Source organism: Pygoscelis adeliae, unplaced genomic scaffold (genome assembly GCF_000699105.1).
Source record: "Pygoscelis adeliae isolate BGI_AS28 unplaced genomic scaffold, ASM69910v1 Scaffold207, whole genome shotgun sequence".
Classification (NCBI taxonomy): domain Eukaryota; kingdom Metazoa; phylum Chordata; class Aves; order Sphenisciformes; family Spheniscidae; genus Pygoscelis; species Pygoscelis adeliae.
The window spans coordinates 2,908-29,018 of NW_008825160.1; the positions used below are offsets into that span (position 1 = coordinate 2,908).

The 26,111-nt window shown below is 42.8% G+C and overlaps 1 protein-coding gene across 1 annotated transcript; it reads right to left on the reverse strand.

The window, feature by feature from the left end:
• ITIH2 (inter-alpha-trypsin inhibitor heavy chain 2) lies at positions 1 to 25,277 on the reverse strand (the record flags this gene model as incomplete). The annotated part of the gene is made up of 17 exons (XM_009328691.1): positions 25,146 to 25,277; positions 23,490 to 23,564; positions 18,179 to 18,214; positions 17,282 to 17,454; positions 16,554 to 16,658; positions 16,058 to 16,220; positions 14,664 to 14,771; positions 13,330 to 13,458; positions 12,559 to 12,675; positions 11,149 to 11,317; positions 9,340 to 9,465; positions 8,284 to 8,465; positions 6,948 to 7,133; positions 5,819 to 5,958; positions 5,151 to 5,323; positions 2,302 to 2,436; positions 1 to 114 (listed from the first exon to the last, which is right to left on the reverse strand). Coding segments are annotated over exons 1-17 (2,215 nt in total), but the record flags the coding sequence as incomplete, so codon positions are not given.
• Positions 25,278 to 26,111: the final 834 nt, after the last annotated feature.

A 26,111-nucleotide genomic window follows, 5' to 3' on the forward strand; every position in this document is an offset into this window, starting at 1 on the left:
CAGTACCAGGATCAGAAACCAAGTTTAGGATCTTTCCAGGCTCTGAGTTGATATTGAAGCAGATGTTCCTTTGGCTCTTGGGCAGGTATATGATGAAATGTGGGTCATTGTCAACTGAAACAGAAAAGAAACAGGCGTGAGAAGCAGGCTGGTACCTGCCCTAGAGGTAAGGGACACAAGGACTGAGTCACTTTCTTCGGAGGATTTTGAAGCACTTTTTGGGACTCCTCAGAGTAGGATGAGGGCCCTTTCCACCCCTGCAGTAGCTAAGGAAGTTCTCAAATGCTTCTCACAAAAGCCCCTCAGACACTTTCTCCTCATATACTTCCCCTGTTTAAGGAAAGGACATGACATTATCGGCTTGAGGAGCGCCGTCAAGTGCAGTGAACTACTGGTTTAACTGGTCTGCTTTAACTTCTTAACTTAGCTGCGCACTAGGGTGCCATAGGCTCAACCCAGAGTTCTAGAAGCTGAGCTTTATTTCTTCATGATGGAAGCCAGCCTCCAGGTGAGACCAAGGACTCATCTGCACACCAGACAGACAGGGACACATCTTTGAGGCCTAGATCCAGGAAAGGACCTAAGGCATGGAAAACAGGACTTGGGTGACACCTCTGTTCAAAACTAATATCCAACACTCCCATGCCCAGCTGTTGCCTATTTCTAGAAGTGACACACTCCCAGGGTATCATTCTCAAACTAAGAAGCTCTCAGACACGTTACAACTCCATACCACCATACTGATATTGGGTAAAGATACATCCTGCCTACCAACTCCCCTGAGGAATACAATCCAGGACTTGTTCTCACAGTATGTTTAACACCCTGGTGGGACTGACCCCCTCTGAAAGTCACATGTTCTTTAAAATTTGCCTCAAACGAGACAAACACCTGCACCTATCACTGAAGGCAGCTGCCTCCAGTCTCGTCTTGAAGTGCAAAGCGCTGCCCAGCTCTTGCTGGTTTGGTGGTGGTTGGCATTTCCCTGTCAACATTCAGAGACATCCTGGTGCTCAGTGTTGCCTGTGGGGATAGCCAGGCCAGCTTCCATTCATTCACTGGCGTTCCTCATCTTCCGGAAGCATTTAACTCTTCCTGTGCACTAGACAAATCCTAGACCCTTGACCAGGAATGTCTTCACAGGAAACGGTAGGGTAGGCACCCTCCAAGGGGTGAAGGAGCTTTTGAATGTCTTGACTGTTTTGAATATAATGAGTCTCTTGAATATAGCCCTCAATCATTTTTCCTTATTCTCACCAACTGCTTGATCTTCCTCAACTTGATGCCAAGGCCTGTTCCGATCAGCATTTCCAGGAACAAAAAGAATTTCCAGTGCAAAAGACATGTATAAGATGGACAGGTAACTTTGCCTGGCTCACCTTCCTTTCCCAGCATTTTCTTGACTAACCAAAGGCTTAGATTAACCCTTGAGCTATGCTGAGAAGGAGTTTGACAGCTCTTTGTTTGATAGCTACGTAAATACACGCATCCGCACGCAGGCACGCTCCCAGAGTTATGGTAGTTATACTGCTTTTATAGGCAACGGTTCTCACAGCTGGGTTGTTTAAGTAGGCACTAAGCTGTGGCAAAGGCCCAAGCTTTAACAGGATCCATCAGTGATCAGTGCATTCAGAGATTTTTATCTACCACAGAACATTCATCTGTCATTTACGATGGCAGTAACTTTACATTAGCTTTGCTACTGCAGAGAAGCTGAATGTAAGCTCAGTGAGCAGCCCCAGCCTCAGGGAAGCATGCAGCAGAAGATGGGGTCGCTGGGATCCTATTAGGATCTAAAGGAGTCTCATGCTTGTAATGTAGAGCATATTTGTACAGGTTCATCTATTCAAAGTCAAAACGACTCAGTATTTTATAAAGAAAAGCTTGATCCTTAGGTGCTAGATGGATTTGCACAAAATTGACTGAGGTGGCTGTGATTTGGGATGCACATGACTGCACCCTGCTCAGACCTTCAGCAGAGGCTGTATCGAGGACCTTTCACACTGATGTCCTCTGCAACAGCAGTGAAGTGGCTTCATCGGCTAGTCACAGCAGCTGATTTATTCTCTTGTGGACTAGCCCCTAAATGAAGATACAGTTTTTACAACAATTCAGAAAACTCAGCAAGAAAAATTAGGACAACTGATAGACTCCTCCATCATTATTGGGCTTAGCATCTTGTCACAGAAGCTGAAATTCCCAAAGCGCCCAATAACTTTGGTTATATCACCTTTATTTGTTTATTAGGTGGTGAGTGTTGCTGTTTGGTGTTTCTTTGCAGAGAAATGCTGTAACTTTTACCTCTGTTTATGCTCAGAGAGGACACAGGAGGACTCCTTTGCTCAGGCATGAAGCTGACTGGTACAGCTGTGACGTTGGCCCAGGCTGGGATACCTTTGTTATTATTAGGTGCATTTGGAGTTAATCCTAGAGTACCTGTTAAATGACAGTCATAATTAGGTTTTTGTTAGTGCTGACATATTTAATAGTGCAATTTTTAAAGTAATGCAGTAGATCAGAGCCTGATGTCGTTATACCAATGTAAAGCAGGTGCAACACCATTTACAACAGACAGCTTTGTATAGTGAAGTTAGGATGGATTTACTCCAGTGTCTCCATCAGAGGAATATGACTTACCAGGGCACTTGAGCTAATCATAAGCTACTGGTGAAAAATGGAGCCTGACTTTTTAACTCTTATTCATGTGAATAGGCCCCACTTTAGCAAAGCCCCCAATGCGAGGGCGTAAGTGTTTTGCCAGATAAAAAGCTGCATTTTTAAAGTTTAGCATGCTGACTTGGGTCCTGAGTTTGGGGTGCCTGAGAAAAGGTAGGACTCTTTCTGCATGCCCTGGGGTGACCCACATACATAAAGGTTGCAAATAAGTGCAAGCATTTAAAATACCGTCCCCTAATGTGTCCCCTTCTGCTGGAGGTCTCTGCCTTTGCCATGACAGAGGCAGGAGAAAGTAACATGTGCCCTCTCTCTCCCACTTAGTTCATAAAGCAATATGATCTTAAATGATGCGTGAGACTTGGTTTGTTTTAATATGTTGGGCAGAGAACAGCAAAAGCTGAAGCAGGGCACGTGTTCCCATCTGCTGGCCCTGCTCTGAAGGGCAGTAAGGGGAAAAAGGAGCTGGGGGACAACAGCAGGACAGAAGATTGCACAGCTAGATCTTCTAAATCTCTGTCAGCATCTTCCTTCTTGAACCCCTACCTCAGACCATAGGCTGTTTTTACTCAGGCAGAGTTATTTCTATTAGCACAGTTATATGTGAAGTCGGTGCAGATAATACAGGAACTAAAAACTGGACAGAGACTTTGGAGTTTCCAGGACATATTAATTTCACAGACTATTATGCCTGAAGAAGCTCTCCCATGCGCAGTCCAGTTTTGCAATAAGTCTGTCATGATAAAAGAGCAATTAGACAATCCTTTGAAAAGTGAGTGAAAGATACAGTCTCTGTGAAGAGGCAGTGCAGCTCTGATGGGAGTTGTGAAAGGACAGACAGACAGAAAAGTCTATTTCAGATTACCCATTCCATGCCTTGTATGTACAAACTTTTTGGTACAGGCCACGTGTTGCACAATCCTAAGCACAGATTTACTTTGATATTATTTTTACAAGCTCTGCCCTCTGCTAAGGTTCAAGACTCATGTCCCACTGTCCCTGAAATCCACAGATGCCTTGACGCTGATTTCAGTGCTGTTAAGTTTTGACTATTCCATCAAACACGAAGACACAAGAACCTACATTAAAATCACTTAAATTCTCTGCATCATCTAAATCAAGGTAATTATGGTCTGAACTAGTCAGCTGGTACCATGTATAATGAATTCATTATGCATGAATGCAATACATGCTATTTCTGTGCTGAACTGTTTGGTGGTTGTGAGTTCATTACAGGATCACAGAATATCTCGAGTTGGAAGGGACCCATAAGGATCATCAAGTCTAACTCCCTGCTCCTTGCAGGACAACCTAAAACTAAACCATATGACTAGAGTGTTCTCCAGATGCTCCGTGAACTTGAGTTGTAGTATGCAGTATCCATAACAACTATTTAATTTCTCTTTGGGTCTCAGCTGCAGACTTTAAAATTGAAAAGAAGAATAAGTGAACCAAAAAATAACAATTGACAGACATAAAATCCCCATTTCATTGAGCCAGCAACAGGCCATTTTTATAGTTATCCGGGAGCATGAGCACTGAGCATGCAGGACACGCGCTTGGAGTTTCAGCAAAGTCATAATCACTTCCAGTGCGAAATGCCAGATGGATGATGTCTGTTGCTATAATGTAGGTTCTTTCTTTCCTTCACAACCATTGCAAACTCTCCCATTTATTAACAGGTTTTAAATCAGCAGACTCAGTTGGTTGAGGAGTTGATCTTTTACTTTCAGTGCTTCCATTGCATCGCACTGGCAGTGTTATCCTGACAGCAACAGTTGTGCTTTTTCAAATCACTGACTGGTGAGGGCGCAAAATAGCTGCTGTTAAGTTTCATTGGAAGCACGTGGCTGTGCAGGGATGACTTTGGATCTGCTAGACACCCACGGATGTCAACAGCTATTGCTTTGAGACTGACTCTACCATATATTGCCAGAACAAGCCAACCCCACCTCATTTGACTGGACATAAGGTTGCTGTAATGGGGACCTTGGAACATGTATTGAAGTCATGGATTTAAAGGAGAAATCCAGAAGTTTAATTAATAAGGAACTCTGTTGTTAAGACAAGTCAGATTCCATGTAGGCTTGTGGCTGATTGATAACAATCTTAGGAGGCTTCCAAGGCTTAAAAGTGGAGATAAGATACGGTTTAGTCAATTCTACAGCTTCAATGTGGGGAACTAGGCATATCTGTCCCAGTAAGAAGACGTTCAATCTGTGGCATTGTAGGCTTATTGGAAAACTCATCATTGCAAGGTTGGCACATTCAGTCCTCACTGAAGCCAATGGCTCCAAACGGCACTTGTGTAACAGGAAGCTCTCAAAGCGACTGAAGGTTTGGTCAGCTTTCACTGAAAATACAGGCTATCCTATAAGCACAAACACCCGGAGTGAACAATGAACACAGTTGTTCTTCCAACACAAGAAGAACAAAGCCAAAATGAGAGGTAGAGTAAGACAGACTGAGACACTGACCTGGGCAGCAGCCCCTTCTGGGGTCTTTGGGTTGGTCTGCCAGCATTATCTCATCCTTTTCGGCATTCTCTATCAGCATGGCTGTGAAGGGGGTAACAATATGATGGTCAAGAGACATCTGTAGGATGGTCTTGGTGATGTTCCTCTTCAAAGCTGCTGTGGGGGCTGTGTTTCTGGGTGGAAAACAAAACAGAAGGCATGGTTAGCAGTTCTACAGGGCAGCTGCCATGACAATGCCTCCACAGAGCAGTCATAGAGACAAACTGGTAGGCGTTGCAAGAAGGAAAGGCTGAGGGCCTGCGTGAATGCACTCTGCATAAGACTATTCTTGGCTTCTGTGGGCTTTGGCCTGGACTCAAAGAAGCCCAGTCCTTCTCCCGGTCAGGCTCTATAAGGCAAATCTCCCATTCATTTCATTCACTCAGGCCCACAGCCAGGTCTGTTTGACACTTACTCCTCTAATTAACTGCTTCCAAACTCTATTCCCTGATATCTGTGAGTGCTAAAAATAGGAGGTATGTGGCTGCAGATATCACCTACCTTTATTTTGATTTGTTTACCTTACCCATTTGAAACCCTGTGAGCAGCCTCATGGCTGTGGTTTCAGAGAGGACCAGATTGCTCTCAAGCTCCACTTCCCACCCATCACAGACCACATTTCTCCTCACCTCTCTGCCAGCATCTGGTTGACAGTCAGATAGGCCCACAGCTTCTTAGTGAATTCGGGATCTGCGTATTTGTCTTTCTTCATGAAGCCATCCAGTTCTTCAACATCTCGCAGGGTTTCCATGACAAGCTCTGCATTTGCCTATGCAATCAATGACAGATAAAGATAATGGAGGGTGAGCCAGGAGAATGCAGTGACTTTGAGTTCCCCTCTTGGCATGGCTGGCATTAAGGACCCGCTCTGGCTCTGCCCATGGTCACTGCTAGATCAGAAAGTCCCATCACTGTTGGCCTGACTGCCATGAGGAGGGGAGCTGTAGCAAGAGGGTCTTCTGTTAAAGACACTTTTAGTGACAGTGGAGTAAAACAGGTAAAGGAGCTGTCAGCAGTAGCCAAAGAGGGTGCTACCACAGGACAAGAAAAAGAGGCTTTTTCACATCCAATTCCTACTGAGGAACAGGAACAAAACTCTGGTTTCTCCCACAGACCCTTGGACTGCACTGTGTTTTGGCAGGAAAGAATATTGAACGTGTTTGATTTTTCCAGCAGATAACAAATGGCAACTCCTAAGCCCTGAAAGGGTACAGATATTTCAGTTCCTCTTCAGAAAGAAGGATCTGGATGTAGTATTCCCACCCCAGCCCACTCTACCTGGAAGAGCAGCCCTGAAACATGGGGAAAGTCTCATCACACATGCCACAAAGCAGGGCATAAAAGGACAGTGCTAGGACTTGACACACTGTAGACCCACCAGCCTGAACTCTCCAACAGTGGGAGGTTCAGCCATGAAAGGAGCTACCTTAGGGGATCACCACTGCACCTTTGCAAAGCATGAAGGAGGACTCCATAGTCTTAGTCTGGTTTGTAATTGAATTTTGTATGGTACATTTATTAGAAGGAAGTTCCTCTGGGAGGCTGCAGGATGCAGGTAGTGACTATTTGTGGCTGTACTTGAAGCTATTGTGAAACATCGTTGGACAAACCCCCCATGAGTTTCCCCACACTCCCACCCAGAACCCAAGTGGACAAAACACTCTGCTGGCAATAACCTCTAGCAAGGAGACTGTGCACACGAGCGAAGGAACCAGCCCGAACCCCAGGAGCAGGTATCCTAGGGACACCTTCACTCACTGCTGTCGCTGTGACGATGCTTTCCAAGTGCTGCAGGTTTTCCGTGTCGACCTTCCCAGCCACTACTATCTCCGAGCCACCAAAATAGTTGTGGAAGCTGCTCTGAGTGACGTCTGACACTGACTCCTGGGGGTAGTTGAACTGAATCTTCTTCAAGAGCGGAGTGGAGACCTGGTTGTAGAAGTTCTGAGATGGAAGGAGACAGAGAAGTGAGCCTGTTGTACCTGAAGCAACCCTCCCACATGCGCCACTCTTACTGAAAGGACAGCAGGTGACAAAACCTGGAGCCCCAATGGGCAAGTGGCACTTTCCTTGTCCCAGAGAATGCAGACACCTTTATACTTAGACCTTAGTACACTTGTAAGAGGGTACAGCAAGAAGGTCTGGCCCAAGTCTTGTGGAAGTCAAAGGATGGTCAGAAGCCCATGGGCTGTGTTCTTCCTAGACCTAAAAGGCTTGAACACAGGTGTACATGAGCCTGAATCTATTATCAGGTTGGTCAGCTCTTGGCCACTGTGTTAGACACACAGCTGCGTCCCACCTAATTCTTGCCAAAAACTAGACCAATATCTCACTTGTATTCGCTTCTGTGCCGTAGACTGTCTACCCTTTTCTGACCCTATTGTACCTGGCTGATGTGAACTGGGATGTGTGCACGGCTGTGTTTAGCATATGGGACCAGAGAGGGAAAACAGGTGCCCACACAGTGCTATGGGTGGAGGCCGTCTCATACCGAGGGGCTGCACCCTCAGAGCTGCTCTGTTTGGCAGAACGCCATGTAGTGTGTCCTGGCACACCTGTGTGTGTCCTGGCACACCTGTGTTGGGACAGAAGCAGCATGAGAAGCCTGCATAGGTGCTGAAACCAGTGAATAGAAACAGAATAAGGATGTAAGATTTTGTTCATCAGCAACTGCTGCTCGCAGATTTGGAGCCATAGCTTCCTAGAACTGAACTTTTTCTTACACTGGCAAACTTTGGATTAGCATTTAGCATTTATATCTAGGCCTTTTGTTAGTGCTGAAGTGGTCTGAGGTAAAATCCAGGCCTTAATTTTAATTCAGAAAATCTTTTTTATGGTTAGAACTGTTTTATAGAATATAAATCCTACACAAAGCAGTAAAGTATGTATTATAGATACCACAAAAACTGTAACTAGGAGCACTTAAGCTGATGCATGATGGTCATCTTGCAGGAGTTTCCAGAAGAAACAATGCTTTTTGTGACTTCCCCTATGAACCCACAGTAACTCTACTTTTGCTAGTGGAGTTACCCAGCTCCGCAGCTGCGGACAGAACTGGGCCCTCAGTTTCAGAGGCAATGGGCCAGAAACGCACCTTCATTTGGGCAGAAGTCTCCTGATTTCCAAAGATCCTCTGGGCCATGCCACGGTTGTCGGTTGCGATTCTCTGCAGGAAATCGTAATCTACATCAAACCCAATCCCGAGGCAGAAAAGAGAGAATTCGTCCTTGATGCTCTGCTTCATGTTCTTCTGGATCGTCGTCAGCTTTAGCTCACCTTGGAGACACACAAAGGGTGACATCCATCTGAGCAACGCAGGAAGTCTCCAGCAAGGTAAGTGCATTCATGCTCTTCCCGAGTCTCTGGCTCTCTCTTAATATAAGGGAAATCTAGACAACTAGCTCAGATGCCAAATCTCCATTTTCAGTGCCTACAGTGACATTTGAGCTTCTCCTGGATGGAGATTAACAAATTGTTTCCACTGAAGACAAGTCCTTTGAACTCTTTTTTTGGTACCTGATGCATATTCTTTGCATATTCAATGCTCTCATTAACTTCCTGGGGAGTTTGTAACACATTTAGACTTCTCCCAGAATTACTTCTTCAAGCTCTTTGCAGACTAAGACATCTCCACAAAGGTTTTACTTTGTTTATTGTACTTAAGATGTTCTTTGCCACCATTGGGACTGACTTTTTTTTCAGACTTATTTTTAATGGCAGCCTCTTCCGGGCTGGCATCTTACAGTAAGTGATTGCTTTTGACCTGTACCAAATCCAACCCAAATTAATTTGCTTTCTACTTTATTTTCCTGATTTTGGTGTTACACTTGGGACTGCATAGATCTGTGTGGGCTAAGGTCATTGGAAGAAGAAATTTTTTCTAAGGTTGTTGTGATTACCTCTCCTACAGGACTTGTGCATCTCTGTAATTGCAAGAAGTACATAACTTGCATAACATAATCTGCTCATTTTTTGAAAGCTTCTGTGCAAAGCCCCATGGTACCTATAGCACTTGGCAAAACAGCAGCACAGGCATTGGAAGAAAGGGGAACAGAATTTTTTTAACTTACTGTCAAAGTGTCTACGTGTTGCATGCTTTTCTCAGGCTAATCCCACCGGCCTTTCTTCTCACCTAAACTAGGATCCTTACCTACTGTCGGGTCTCCATCAGACACCAATACGATCATGGAGACTGAGTTAGGGTCCAACATGCCTAAGTTTTGGGCTTCGTTCAGGATGAATGTGGCTCGGAGAAGAGCTTCATTGATATTTGTGCCTGTCAAAGACACAATGAAGAAAACAAGTTTGATTCTTGTCGAGTCTCTTGTTGAATCCTGATCAGTTCTGAAGATTCTAGTGGAATTAATCAGCATGGACAAGACCCAGGATCAAGGCAGTGAAACACCTCCTCTGTGATGCTTACGGTAGCACTCTGGTTCCCTAAAGAAATAGAAGGTGAAATGTGTTGTATTTGGGTCATTGTGTTAAATAGACCTCTATTTTTCTCTTTTTTACTGAAATCAACAGAATCAGTAAAGATCGACATCTCTGTAAGTGGAAATAGCCTGCAATCCATCTGCTCCTGAATTTGTTCACCAGCATGTTACTTTTTTCGTACCGTGATGTTGAAATATATGAATACATATTTATATGAATTTATACACATTTGTATACACACACATATGTGTTTTGCACTAAGTTCCATTAAGAGACCAGATGCTGATACCCTTTTTCATCCCAAGCTGTCACCTCCACCTGCCCCCCTCCATCCCCCCTCACTAATTCCAGTGGGACCATTTGTGGTGTTGGGAATTATTTGCTGTGGGGAGAAGTAGTGGGTTTGCAGGAAGATGATTGAATGAGAGAAGGAGAAACTTTCTTTTCTGGCAGCAGCCAGAAACAGCTAGCCTTGGATATCTTGATTGGAAAAGAAGAGGTGCATGTTTACTGACCCTACCTAAAGGTTTGGCATGTGGCACAGAAGGGACTGAGTAAGGAATTAGTATGAGGGGAACAGGAGTAGGAAGGCTGAGCAGTCAGAAAACAGGTATTTTGTTTGTCAAGAAAGAAAAAACATTAGTGGCTCTAGAGACAGGATAATAAAATGCTGCATTGCAAACTGGCTTTGCTGGATGGGAGCAGGTCTCAGCTTGTCTGTCAGTTCTTTTGGGGTACAAAGTCAGGCTTGGGAGGCACTCATATACCCAACATGGGTTCCTATTCCCAGCACACTGATGATCTCAGATAAGTCTATAACTTCATGTTGATCCTACCTTATGTGTTGCCAGTGAAAGTTTCTGGGAATGAAGGTGCCACAGCACCGGCAGGCTCTGATTTTAGGGAGAGCCTCTACACACTATTGGTGTACCAATAACTGGATAACTAAACCAGAATTGCACTTCAGAGAGCGATAGATTAAAATGATCATGAGCCCTTTCTGTACAAGTAGCTCGAGCACTAACAAATGAAGCATCCGAAGTGCTGTAAAGCTGACAAAGGCAACAGTCCTTGTTTATCAGACAGGGAATGAAGGCACAAAAATGATGAAAAGTTTGTCCCGGCTGGCATTTAGGAGGTCATGGTGTAGTCTACAATTTACCGCCAGTGGAGACCCTGGAGTTGGTCTGCTTATGATCTGCTTTACAAAGGCATGAGGCGGCCTTGGTCTTTCAAGGATATTTGGCATCTGTGAGGCTGGAGGTAGGACCTATAGATTAAAGGCAGCTGTTCTATGGTCTATGTTCTATCTGTCGTAGCTTATTCTGTAGAAGGAAATGCCATCCCATCCCCTAACACAATAAACTGGAATCCCTGCTCTCCTTTACCCCCAGGGCATGCTTCTCCCATCTTGGGAATCAGACTTTTTGCTAGGAATACTCTGCCAATCTGAAGGTTGTCTGGGGTACCCGTTCCTGTGATACCTAACTTCCATGAGCACCTTGCAATCAAAACCTCATACCCCCATTGGGATGGATTGTCTGGATGTACTTCTTAGCATCTTCAACCTGCGCTGGGGTGGCTGAGACTAGATTATCTCTCCAGCATCGGACATTGTGGTTGAAGTCGATAAGGGAGAACTGATCAGCAGCACGGAGCTCGCTCAATATTGCCTTCATGGCCTCGATGGTCTGAGAAGAAGAAATTTAAAAGAAGACGAGTTTATGCTTCCTGTTGCTGAAAGCACCTTCTTAACTTGTGACTACAAGCAAACAGATGCCTCTGATGAATAAGAACATGAGCACTGGAATCCAAAATAGCATCTGCTATCCAAATCTCTCCTTTTTTGCACTTCTTGCATAAAGTTGAACTTTTCTCCAAAGAAACACAGAAAAAATGCAATTAGCAAGAACAAACCCCTGTGACTCAACCCATCCTTGCTTAACTCCTGCTAACACAGGGTGAGGTGAGAGAGAGAAGCAGTTTGTGAGACATTGTGGTTCAGGAGAGAGGAATTGCTCGTATCAGCTCAGGAGACTTGGCTCCGTCTGCAGTGCTGCCATTTCAGGTTGGGTAACATCTGTTTGAAGATGTGTGATTTAAACAAGTGACAATTAGCCCGTATCCCAGTTTCGCAGCATTGATTTCCCCAAGGAAGCAATCTACCAAACATTAGTATTGTGCTCCGAAGCAAATCCAAATATACCTACATCATCCCTGACTACTGTTTCTCTAGCCAGTTCTTAAAAACCTTCGTGACACATGATATATAATCTCCTGAACTCCCTCCCAGCACTATAAAGTTTTTCCTAATATCCAATATAAATCTCTCCTGCTGTAAATCCATCTGATTCCATCTTATTCTACCCTGGGTGGGCATGAATGCCAGTTGATGAGTTTCCCTTTTAGAACAACTGTTCGCATATTTGGAGGCTGATTATATGTCTCCAAGTCTTTTCTTTTACAAGCTAAAACATCCTATTGTTTGCATTTCCTCCCCCCATGGGTTATGTTGTCTAAACAATTCTTACTGCTCTTCAGTGGGCTGTCAACAATTCGTCCACAACTTTTTGAAAGCAGGGATGTAGTATCCCCACTGAGACTTTCTCAGGATTCAGTAAAGGAGATTACAGAACGAGGGGGTCAGAGCCTTTGAAAAATGTTTTGTGATCTGTCAATTAAAATTTTAATTTAGTATTCTGATGGCATCACCTCTTCCTTACAACATGGAAGGAGCATTGCAAATAAAGAGTAAAATCATGAAGATTTTGATTCACCAAATATTCTCTGAATTCAGTGAGACTTTCGACGGAGTAAAGTGTAAAGAACTTAGCTGGTAATTTTGAGTGACAGTCTGCTACAGAATTGTGTGGTGAGGCACATGGGAAAAGTTGGCAGGAGGTTCATTTTGCAATAGAGGTCAAACACTTACTTGCTTCATTTTCAGTCCCCACATCGAGCCACTGACATCTATAACAAATAAAATGTTTTTGGGCAGAGGATCAAGATTTTCCGGAGCAAAGAAGTGAATAAAATAGCCATTAAAAATCTGCAAAATAAAATAAAAAAATTCCCAGTGAAGCCAGCTATAGTAGAGATGTCAGAAAAGACAAGACAGTAACAGAGCAGAAAAGGTTATTCTTCTTTATGGGCCAAATCTAACTTTCAGCTCTGCACCTCTCTGTATTTGTAGCCTTACACCACTTATACTCTGTAGTCTTTACTTTTTATCAAGGAAAGCAGAGCCTGGTTCTCAGACAACTGCCATGCACTAGCATAGGGAAGAATGAAAAACGTTTTAAAAAAGACTGTTCTGTCCGTAATAATTCAACCTCATAACTCTGCTTCATGTTAACATAAAAATAGTGATGTTCTGGTTGTCTCCTTGTGATATATTGGTACAACTTCCAATGACGCTGTCCTCTGATTCAGCATTAAATCACCAGAGTGCTGCTAGGTATAAAAGACATCATTGGCTTGCGAACAAGACAGGAATCTGCTCCTGACTATATGTAGGACCATGTCTTAGTCATAAATTAAGTAAATCCATTCTGCCCACTTAAAATCTCTCTGTTCTTTCAATTGGATACAGAGCTTTTTCTCATGCTTATTCTCCTGAACGATGAAGTTTAGCACAGTTTGCTTAAGGATAGCAATTCTTGAATTCACACATCTCCTGTCCTGGTAAACCAGCAACACTTACTTCCAATTCTCCACCTGTGGTTTCTCTGTTCACATCATATTGCACCACAAAATTTCCATCTACTGCTGTGGATGAGCACGTGGGGCATTTTCGTTGCTGAGCCATCGTTGGCTTGAAAGAAATATGAGCCTTGAAATGAGAAGTGATCATCAGTGAGTCAGATGTTGTGTGAAAGGTGGATCATTGAAACAAAAAGAGTTCATCTATTCATCTTACTTCTCCAAATGCTTTTCTTCTTTCTTTATTTGTACTCTTAGTTCAAGCCAAAAATGGACTTTGTCACTTCAAAAGAAAAACAGCACTAAGGTTTGCCTGGATATGCTGATTCAGTAGTAGCAACCGTGACACAAATAAGATGACCCATCTACAGCACCAAATAGTTCAATTAGAGCTGTGCAAACCATTTCGAGTAAGTAGCATGTTGGCTTATTTAACATTTTCCTATTTGAAACTATCCATAATTTTATCAACATTTTTAATGGCTTTTTAATTGATTTTTTCCCATACAAATGAGAGATTGTAATTTGTCTGTAAATTGAGTACTAGGAATCACTTTCATTAGTCACATGATTGGTTATGCAGACTTTATGACATTATTTCTCTGCTTTGACTGGATAACTTGAAATTTCCTGAGAAGATAAGACATAACATATATAGCCACACACTACCTCTGAAATAATTTGCTAAACTAGGAATGTGGGTGAATGAGACATAAAGTTGAGCCTGGATATCAAGAAACAATACTGCCTGATATATTATTACAGTAGCATGGACAGCCTTTTTGGGCCTGATTCACATAACCTTTATTAGGTGTCTATGTAAGAGTAAGAAGAGTTGTACCCTCCCAGAGTCACTGCTTGAGGGAGTTAAGTTTCTTGAGAAAAACTTCTCTACTGTTGGAGGGTTCACTTATATACAAGAGCTATGCTGGAGAAAGCTAGGGTAAGAATATCAAGGAAAAGAGCTGTCCTAAAATAAGTCCCTATGGAGATGTTCTCAGTTGAAACTGAGGCTGCGGAGTTATTCCAGAATGGTTATTCCACTTGATATTTATCACCTACCTTTTTCACATCCAGCAATCCCAGTGCATTGCTCTTTCAGAATTGCACATGAAAAGCCTTGCGAAAGATGGACAGACTACACACTATTTCTATACTGCTGTCACTGTAGCATTTGAGCATCCTGTACATACATTTAGGTATCAGTAATGAAGACACTATATTTTTTTGCCATATTTTTGCATGCTTCCAGCAGGTATGAATGAATGTCATGACTGCTTAGGAACAAGTGTGAAAACTGAAGTTTTCATGCTACTTCCAGTCTGTGAGTGTTACCTTTTTCTCTCCCTTGGAGATGGTGGTGATTCCATCAAAATGATCTCCGAGTGAATTAGGAACATGCACGTAGCGAAGTCCCTGTGGCTCAATAATGCGGACATCCACCTAAAAGCAGGAAGGGAGGACACTAGTATGAAGCAGTGCCAGTGTTGTACCAGGATCTCATGAACCCTCCATAGGCAAACTCCAGCAGGGGGTTGGGGTGCTCTTGAGAATGCTCCTGCAGGGCTAGTCTCATTTGTGGTGGGGATGCATGCAATGCTGAAAATAGGCCACAATGGAAAGACAAAAAAAGTGTGTCCAAAGAATAGAAAAAGCTTGGTGGAAATGTTCATTCTTCTTCTCTCTCCCACCCTGTGGGGCAAGCGGTGAGATAGAAGCCAAGGGTGATAGCACTGTTTATGCTGAAAGCATGAAAGAAGCATGAAGTGACTCTGCCTAAGTGTTGCTTTGGGTTAGGAGACCAGGAGGATGATGAGTTCTCACACTCAGTGATGAGTTCTCTTCCTCTCTAGTCATGCTATTGACAGGACAGAGAATATTTTCCCTTTTGTTTGGATGGCCAAGGTGAATAAAGGTTTTATCCTGTCAGCCTGAGATAAAGGCTTTTTCTGGTTGTATTTCTGAACAGTTAGTGAGACTACTAGGAGACAGGACATGGTGTCCTTTTCAGTAAGATTAACTTAGGCCTTCGGACAGCTTGAAGCAGATCACAGCCTGCACCAAGGAAATGTGAGCAGCAAACTTTCATATACAGCTTGTGCTGAAGCCATGGAAAGCTGAAGAAGACATTTATGATACAGGAACATGAGAATGGCCAGATGGAAATGTCCAGCTAGCCATGTATCCTGTGTCTGTTGATGGACGACAGAGGACATGTTTGGATGTGTGTAAGAAAGAGGGTAAGAATAAGACAAATCATCTTTTGGCAGCCAGTTGTGGAGGGACTGTCATTCAGAGAACATCTGCTCTCATAGGACGCTATCTCATGAAGTTGGGATTATTGTGAAAAGCACTGTTCCCAATAAATAGCAAATATTGTTTGTTTTCCTTCAGTCAAAGCAAGTTTACACAACGGTATATATAGGCCAAAGATTGTTTGCCCAAGTGGTTCTGACACGAGTCAGTCACGATTCAGGAGATGCCCAATTGTGTTAGTACGAGAGGAGGCAGGACACATTTGCTCCTCACTCATGTAGCTACATAGCTCCTGGTTTGAAGTATCTCATGCTGGTCTGCACAGTGACCTTGAGGCTATTTGTACCGAGCTCATATAAAAGGAAGGAGCTGTAGATGAAGTGTCTTGCTGTGGAGCTCACAGGAACCTTGGCTGCTTTCCCAATGAGGGTTCACCTGTGGAGTGCTGCCTACACACACCAGCTCTACTTTACCTCCATGTGCTTTGCCAAGCGTCCTGGCTTCACAGAGATGATGTGCTCGTAGGAGCTCAGTTTCCTTCGAATCATTTCGTGGTAGTGAAGTTCAAACTGGATCCTCGTCCCTGGGGGCACATTCACTTCGGTTTTGAAGTTTTCCATATCCAAGGCATTGCTCCTGAAAAGTCAGCTGTGGGGTTATTTTGAGAAAATACAAGGAGAAAGAGAGCTTCTCTGCATTTTGGTTTAGAGTTATGCATTTGCTGGGTCTGATTCTAGCCGTGGCCTATACCAAGGAACTGCAGTTGTCTGTTAGCACAGTATGTTTTATCAAGCCGAAAGCAGAAAAACAAGTTAAGTCCTTGACAATTAAATATCAGAGTTGCTGTAAGTAAGCAACCCATTTTCCTTCCCAGGGTTACCCACCTCATCTATCTCCTCCTGGGGTGGGTCACCTCAGTGCTCCTATGAATAAATTCAGTACAATATCCATATGCCAAAGTCTTTATACCTTACTATTCCAGCAGCTTTGCCTTTGGCTTTTGCTTGAGAGTACATTTTTCTGGCTTCAGATTTTTCCCGAATTTTGCTGGTAAATGTTATACCATTGACATCCCTAGGAGAGAGAAGCACAGTCAGTTTGCAAAAGAAACAACTTTACAATCGACGACTGTTTCTTCACTTTAGAAAAACATCAGTGAAATCTAATCTGGTGGGAAACGAAATAATAAGGCTCTTGTTTAACACCGAAGTAATGAAGTCTGGTTTCCAATAGCTCTGTATCTTTTTCCCTACCTGCTTTTTTATTTCAAGTAGGAACATGGATCAGGACATGTCTCCTGACCAGCAAGCTGGTTGCTGCCTCTCTGAATGGCTACTGAACGAGGCTAGTTTCTTTCTGTTCAGCGAGGGCTCTAATTTGGGTCTCTCTCTCTCTCCTTTGATCTGGTGCCAACTTGCACAAGACAGGTAGGAGCTTAGTCTATTTGAGACTTCTGTCCTTTTGTCATATTTTGTTGATGTTGGCCAATGGCCCAATAATTATTGGAGAGGAAGCGATGGACAGATAGACAGTATGATGACATAAGCCTTTTTTCTTTGAGAAAGCCTGTTAAAATTACACTGAAGCTGGAAAATAATAAGAGATGTTTTGCTTTTATGACTACTTCCCTCCCACCATATTCTGCCACCACACAGAACCCTGACAGAGCACAAGGCTGATACCTGCCCACTACTTACATAGTAAAGTTGTCAATAAAAGCTCCTTTGGGGACTTGTACATCAAACACTATGTGCTGGGACCTTTTTGCATTATTCACCATTTTGGCTTGGATCATTGTGTTGGCCAGCCGTGACGTTATAGTGGATTGAACTTTGTAGCTGTAAAGACCTATCTTGTCATCGTCCTCCACCTGTAATTGACAGAATTACTCTATAAATTTGGGACATAGCTAGAAAATGTTCCCTAGAGCAATATCAACCCCTTCTATAATCTCAGTGCCTTTTTTTCAACTGCTGTCCATTACAATATGGCAGCCAGATTGGATATGAACTCAAATTCAAGACACCTCCATATTTTACCTGGCAAATGTGGCAGGATACTCATGTGAATATAGTTCATTACAACATTTCAGCTGAAAGGGGGACTTTATTAAGCTGGAATGCTTTCCTTGCTTTTGACCATGCAACCAGTCCTTGGAATGACTCTGTTGGTGCAATCCAGCATAGAAGGGAACACGGTAGTCCTCGACATTATATACTGAGGAGGAGAGAGCTTACATTTTCAATAAAGGTCCTGAATAAAGGAGACCTGAAGCACTGGTTACTGACCTAGTCTTGTAAATGGTTAAACCATGGCAGTGGGAGAACAGTATTAAACTGATATATTAAGATTTTGCCTTTGTCTAATCACTTTTGTTGCTTATTTCTTCATCTTTACCATACCCTTCTCCCTCCAAGAGCAGTTGTATGAACAGTATTGTGCAAACAGTGCTCTGTTTAAAGAAAATAGGTTAATATCCAACCAGCAGTAAAAACAAGGAACTGAACAAATAAAAGGATTGATTTCCAAAAAATGGTTAACTAGAAAATCACTTTGTTCAGTATTATTTTCCACAGAGGAAGAAAAAAACTCACCAGATCTCCAACATACCCCCAGTCAGAGGTGCTTCGCTGGAAAAGAAAAATATGGAGAACGTATTTCAGCAAAGCTAAGAACACAGATTGTGGCTGTTTCAAGACAGGGTTCAGACAGTGGTAACCTCTAAAAGCTGCTTTCCCAGATGACCAGAGTAGGTTTGAGACCTAAGACTTAGTGTGCCTATTCCTTTTGTCTTATTTTTATGTATTTATACACAGGATGTTGGAGCATGTGATCTCCCAGTTGTGACTTAGAGGCTATCAAAAACAGAAGGACAGCTTGCTTCCTCTGTCTTTATTTTTTTATAGAAAACATTCTCTTCTAGAACAAAAACATTCTTCCTGAAAGCAAAATGTGCTGGCAAAAAGTCATACGCAGAAACCCTAGCTTTTAACACAAAAAATCTCTTTTTTTTTCCTAGGAAAAGTGGAAAAACCTCAAAATCCAGACCTTTTTATCTCATTTTGTTTTCATTTACATTATAGAATATATATTTATATTATTGTATTATACGCAATATGTATGTATACAAAAACCTATTGCATAATTGATATTACATTTATATACTTATATATATGTAAAGTTAGTTATGTATGCACTGCTTAGAAGAGCTCAAACTGTTCATTAATGGTGGTTTTTCCCCGCCGTATTAGTATTTCCATTTGGAAATTTCTATGAGGAGGTGGTGACATCTTGTGGCCATTTGAATCATGCTGTTTAATTCCCTAAAACTTAAACCCACATGAGTAACCCGGGATGGGATTTGGCTCACCTAGTTCTAGGGGGTCATGCAACTGTTTAATGCAGCTATCTGGTGTTATCATCACAACTAGGCAAACTTAGCTCTTTACAGTCAATGGAGTGATCCCTTTCATCTGAAAATAGATACTCCCCTTTCGTTGAACGAGTCCTGCCCTAAACCATGCTGATCGTATTGATTAGAGGTGTGGGTATCCAGTGCCGCTGGCGGTGCCCAAGGGTACCACCCTGGTCTTCAGCTGAGGCTCCAGGAGGTCACGAGGCTCCAGTAGGTCTTGAGTGATATCTGACAGCCAGTAAGATGTCTTGGACACTGCTAGATCTGTACATGTAGGCAACGGAACTGAGCCATTCAACTCCACTGATGATGAGCAGGAACTTAGGGAGACTAGTTCAGATACTGATGGCTAAATTATAAAAATGTACCAACGCATACCAATCTCATCTCAGGTTTCAGTAGCACTTGAATCCAAGAGGACCCAAAACCACAGAAGATGCTCACGAAAACTGCTAGTCACATAGTGCATATAAGTCTTGCTATACAGTTACTAAGTTCATTTGAAGCGAATTAATATACTGTTACTAGGAAAACCTTGGGCTGCATAAGAGATGATACATGTCATAGCAAGATCGGTTTAATGAGATGATTTTTAAGGATCCTTCAAAGCCAGATAGAGAAACTGCAGGATTTCCACCTGCCTGAGAACAAATGTGGGGTATTATTTACTAGCTGTACAGGCTCCACCTGAAACATTCAGACTGGGATTTCAGGATCTGGAAGTTTATGGCTTTCTAGAGACCCTCTGCAAAGCCTGATGGACTGATCCTTGCTCAGTCCATCCTGACACCCCACAAACATCACTGTACAGTGAACCGGACCCTTCACATCTGATAAAGAACCAGAGCATGAAGAATGACTGTTGTCCCCACACATACCCTTGGCATAGGAAACATTACCAGAATGAATAAAAATTAAGACTAAACCAAGCTTAACTGAAGCAAATTTAATTTTTAAAAGATGAAGACCAATACCTTAGCACAGAGGGGATTTGTTTTATTGTGATACTTTTCTGGTTCTCAGAAAAGCTTAGGGTTCTAAGCTTTCAAGATGTCCCGGTTTCCCTCTTGTTTGTTTTTGTGAGGGTGGAGAGGAGGGAGGCGCTGATGGAGACATGAGCTTGTCACTTGCACATGTAGTGACTTCCACGGCTGTTGTTAGAGATCAGACATGGGGTGGGCCAACCATTCCCCTAGGATCTCAAAGGTTGCAGAGGGCAGCCACTCCAAAAGGCCAGGAGGACAGAGCTGTAGGTGAATATACTTCAGGTTTGAGCACTGATGTGGTCACTGAGAACATGGGCTTTGTAGGGACTTCTGTGGCACATGATACTTGTGCTATTTCTGTCGTGAGGATTCATGGCTGATCCTTGCCTTTAAACCACATCCAGGTCTGCTGATGATGGCACTGCGTAGAAACAGTATCTTGTGCCATATCTAATGTGTAGTAAATTGTTAATTAAGGTGGAGACAACAAGTGCCTCAGGAACTGTTTTAAGGATCTGGTCTTGACAGATGCTGGGCACTATCTTCAGGTACTGAGACCGTCTTCTCCTGACATCTGTGCAGGCTGATATTTAGCCCTCCATAATGATCTTTGTTCAAATCACTGTGCATGAATGTTGCAGCTACTATGCAGTCTACCATCAAGAAAACATTGGGTACTTCAAGCTAACTTTTATCCAGGGCTGCTGGCCCTGACTCCTCCTGTCCTGTCCGTGGAGGAAGAAGCCATGGTGTCTGAGGGAGGAACGTATTACAAGAGGTAATGCATTACAAGAGATTGCAGTTTTTACGTCATCTATCGGATGCCTAACTTACTATTGCTTTCAAGTTGCAGTCCACAGGCTACTTCTGAGGTGTGACTTAGTAAAACAAGGAAAGCAGATTCAGAGATGTTATACTGCATTCAAAGGAAATTACTTTTCTACTGGGGCATGAAAAAGGTTGAAAAGCAGATGCCCAGCATGAGAAACTACAGAGAAGATGCGATCTACCTGGCGTGTCCTCCCAGTTCTTTGAGGTGCTGTTTCCTCATAGATTCACTTGTTTTCATGTGCATCATTTCCTAAGCAGGTTTTAACACACTGCAGTTTCATTGCAGACTCTTCAGGCTCCTTTTGGGGATCATGACCCTTACTGTGAGGTGCAAGAAGAGCAATTTCAAACCTAAGGCTTGGCAGAGTTTGTCTTCACAGTGCTGCAGATGGATCCTGGTCTCTCTGGTTGCATTTATACCCTGGGAGCTGGGGGGGCTCTCCAACCAGCTGATTCCACCCTCTCTCTCCTTCCATATTTCCTTCCTGGGCTGGTTCTCATGGAAAGGAAACCGGGCTGGCAGAGCAGTAAGGAAATAGGTGTGATCTCACCTGGCTCTGGACAGCCAGAGATCAGGACCAAGACTGGAGGACATGCTTGTTTTCATGTGCGTCATTTCCTAAGCAGGTTTTAACACACTGCAATTTCATTGCAGACTCTTCAGGCTCCTTTTGGGGATCATGACCCTTACTGTGAGGTGCAAGAAGAGCAATTTCAAACCTAAGGCTTGGCAGAGTTTGTCTTCACAGTGGATCCTGGTCTCTCTGGTTGCATTTATACCCTGGGAGCTGGGGGGGCTCTCCAACCAGCTGATTCCACCCTCTCTCTCCTTCCATATTTCCTTCCTGGGCTGGTTCTCATGGAAAGGAAACCGGGCTGGCAGAGCAGTAAGGAAATAGGTGTGATCTCACCTGGCTCTGGACAGCCAGAGATCAGGACCAAGACTGGAGGACATGCTACAGAACATCCTGCCTCACAGTCTAGACGCAAGCTCTGTTATCTATCTCCAAAACAGAGATAACGGCAGTGCACCATCACATAGAGGTTCACAAGGTTACCTGCATTCCAGCCCATGGGGCGCTCTGTTTCTGTGGTCACGAGGACCATTCACATACCTGAGACACTGTATTTTTGGAATTACTCAGGAGCAAATATTTTTCACCAGAATACCTGATCTGGACCTAGAAAACAATTCTTTCTATTTAGAGCTAATCAGTAGAGTCTGCAGAGGAGTTCTGTCATCTTGTTGCCAATGGGCTAGTGACCTCACTGTAGAAAAACACAGTGCTAAAACAGTAATTTGGAAGACAGCTTCCCTCTAGTCATTAACAGTAAATAACTGTGTGCCTGCTGTTGGCCAAGAGCTACTGTCTCAAGATGTTTCACGTAGTTCAGTTTAATCTCATTTATTAATATTTTATTGTGACTCAACTAACATAAGGTTAGCTCATCCTATAGCTGAGATCTTAGTTCTACTGGTTTGCAAAAACTCATTTGATAGGTAAAGGACAGGAAATAATATATAGGAATATAAGGAATAACTGGTATAATGAAACCACCAGTAGAACTGCAAATTACTGCATGCATATGTTTATACCACTATGTGTCCGGAAAGTTGGGGAACAGAGGCAACATAATACATATGGCACTAATACAGACATGTTGGAAAGAAATGATGACCTGAAGGAGTGCAGCTAGAGAGGACTTCTGCGTAGATCATGATGAAATTATTTAAATACTCGTCTGGCAAATGTGAGCTGGCTTGATTCATATTTGTGCTAAAATCTTCCATTTTTCTGGCAGGGTAATGGGGGCTTTAGGTGTCAATAAGTTACATTTACACTCTGTGTGAGGCCCTTTTCGAAAAGCCTTACGATAAAGAATAATCATGTTTGCCTGTGCTTAACTTCAAAGATGCTGGGAAATCCAACTTTACTCAAGACAATCTTTTGTTTTCACTATACTGAACAAACTCAAGAAGGGCAGCACCAGAGCTTTGGTGGAGGACAAGGTCCACTCCGATCACCATTTCTGTCATTCAGTGTAATAAAAGTTAATACTTTCAAACAACTGATTTCATTATTATTATCGTTAATTACTACCGTGTAAAACACAAGAAAACTCCTGCAATGCTGTTTTAAATGTTTCTGTTTCAAAAGCCGACAGAATACAATAATCTACAACCCATCAGCATGCTGGAAGCAAATTTTCTTCCCTGGTCTCAGACTCCACCAGCTCATTACCATGTGACACCGTGCTGCACTCTTTTGGCCTGAGTTAAATATGAATGGATGGACTACCTGCAGTACTGAAAGGTTTCAGCCTACATTGCCAGTGTCTGAAGTCCTTTTCCATTTTCTCATGGAAAAGCCCCAGCAGTATCAATGGGATTTTTCCGACACATGAAGTTAGACAAGTATCTCCATTGTTTATCATCTGTATTATGTTCCTTAGGAGCTCAGATATGGAACAAAACCTTGTTATGCTAGGTACTGCATAAACGATAGCAGCAGTTCTTATCCCAACAAGAGATATGGAGGTCTCAGTGCATATAAGCACCTGCTGGTCCCACCTGATTGCACACTCACAATCCTTGACATGGAATAGGCTGCCTGGAGAGAGCTCCCAGGCATTCTCGCTTCCCTTTTTTTAAAGCATTTCTGGGTACTGTACCTGGTACCTGCCATTTCTCGTCTTGGAGCTTGAAGGAAATCCCTCAATTTCTAGGTCAATCAGGTTTTCCACTTCCTAGAGGAGAAAGAGGAAGAAAGAAAGAGCTGTTGCTGCTGCCTTACTGTTTATCACTTGATTTATTATTGATTAACACTCTAATAGAGTTCCAAAGGGAATTTATCTCCCCTTGGTGCAATTGGGGAGCAAAAGTGCAAACGTTTGAGACCAAAATGCTGCACCTTCACACATTCAGTTTCCATCTGTGGCCAGCTAGTTCTATACACTCTTATAAGACCATGACCTTTACTATCATTTTACAACCTTTCCTTCTGAAACAAGGACTAATATTTAACACGCTGAAATGCCCATAAAGAACAAGAGGCAGATTATCATCAGGATGGGTCCAGCCATGGTAACTATAGCATTTCAGATACTGATCTCACTTAAACCAGCAAGTTCAAAGAATTTCTGCTCAAACCAGTAGAAATTGTCTCTGGTTTTATACTAATATACGTGAGAACTGAATTTGTCCCATTGACAGCAAAGGAACATCAGGTCTTTTCCAAGTGCAAAGCTGCACTGATTCAATTAGAAGCGTGGTTCTTACACCACAGTAATAGTCTTAATTAAAGTCCGTTAGAAGTTTAATTTATGGCAATAAAGGAGTTTAAGTTCATGAGTTGCTCTCCAACTTATATGATAGCATATACACAAAGGTTTGCACAAAATTAACTGAAATTGTTCAAGCACATTGATGTTAAACTGATACGGCATCTATAGTTAGAAGGGACCACAGGTCCGGAATATTTTTCCTGGGAATTACAAACTCAGGATAAAAATCTCACTGTGTCACGAAAAGTGCTGTAAGAAGATAAAAAAAGAGGATATACCCGCTCACTAATTCTTTTTGTTAATCTTGCAAAGGAAAAGAAAGCTTCACACCATCCCTGCTGAGTTCACAGAAATATTGCAATAAGGGAATGTGGAAATGGGTGTAGACACCCAAACCTAAGTTCACCTGAGTCTGGGGGTTTAAATTTGGACTCAGCTTCAGAGTCAAAGCTATAACTATACTTCTTTTTATCATTGTATTATCCTAAGCAATTACAAGCTCTTTTATAAATTACCTCACCCCTCTGCTGAGGAATGTACGGTCAATAGGCTCTTAACTCCTTATTTGAATTCCTGCTAGCAAAAACCTGAGTCCATATGAAGCTTTGTTGAAGTTCATAGTGGTTCATACAGGAGATCCCATCCACAAAGATATCTAGATGCTCTGTTTCTGCTTATTCCAGGGAAACAGGATATAAAATATGCTGAAGGTCTGAACATAGAAGCCCACTTGAATGTTTAAAGGTTAAAACCACCAGAAAAGGCAAAGTTGAGGTAAAAATATGAATCCTGCTTGAAAAGAAACTTGGAGTTATGCTCATACTATCTCATCTTAAATAATATTAAAAAAGCAACACTACAAATGACAGGTGAAAACCAATTATCAGAACAATCCCATTTACAGCTAAAAGTAGAAGAGAAATCATGAGATACAAGCAGAGCTGTGAAGCAATGACCCAATTCTGCTCCCACAGAAGCCAGCTGCAGCTTCGATGTTGACTTCAGCAAGGAAGGGAGACCTAGGCCCTGCCTGGAAATACTCACATCTGGGATTTCATCGATAACAAGATCAAAGCTTCCTACTCCAGAAATGAGGAACAAAACCAGGAAGCAGAGCAGATGCTTCATTTTCTTCCTGCTTGTCTCCTGAGAACAGCCCGCATAGGTACTAGACACAAGATCTTTCCTTCTCTGAGACAAGTTCAAGGAAACGGCTCCGGGTTATGCAGTATTTTGAACAAAGTTTTGAAACGCTGACTTTGTTTAGGCCGTAGGTAAATATTTGCCCTGCAACGTAAGTCTGAGCTGTGGTGCCTGAGCAAGGGTTATCCAAATAGTGTCTTCACTCGCCTCTGCCCTCGATAACAGCTCAGGCTTGGATAGGCTCACTTCTTGCTTTTGTAGCTTCCCATGATGTTTGACTAGTTTCCTGCTAGGCTCAGACCTTGGAGTATCCAGAACTTTGAAAGATCAAAGCAAGAACTCACTCCTAGCTTGTTTATAGTAAATGAAGTGAAGACTGGTTCTCAGAGTGATAGAGGCAGCAACATTTTGCTTCTCCCAGGGTCCTCCCACCCAGCCATCTCACAGGAGTTGGCAGAGACCTTTGGGCTGGATCCTGACCCACACAAATACCCTTCTTCCACTCTAGCTGGGAAAGGATCATAGCTGGTGGTGGGATAGCTCTAGTTTTTCAAAGTTTAGTCATGTGAAAACATCTGATGGTATTTTCAGATGCATGTTGTACGGCTCCTGGGTGCTTTTGAAACTGTTTTGGCCTCCCTGCCTCTTTGGGTACTTCAAGAGATGGGATAAAGTAAGCCAGCAAAGCAAAAGGGGAAAAGAAGGGAGGAAGCAGGTTTCTGGCAAAAGGAGCAGGGTACCCCTTCCACTCTTCCAGGAAGAAAAGAAATTTGCAGACACCTGAGCAACCTCAGTGGAAAATTACTATGTGAACCCAGGGACAAAACAGCAGACAAGATTACATATTATATTATATTAACTATATTA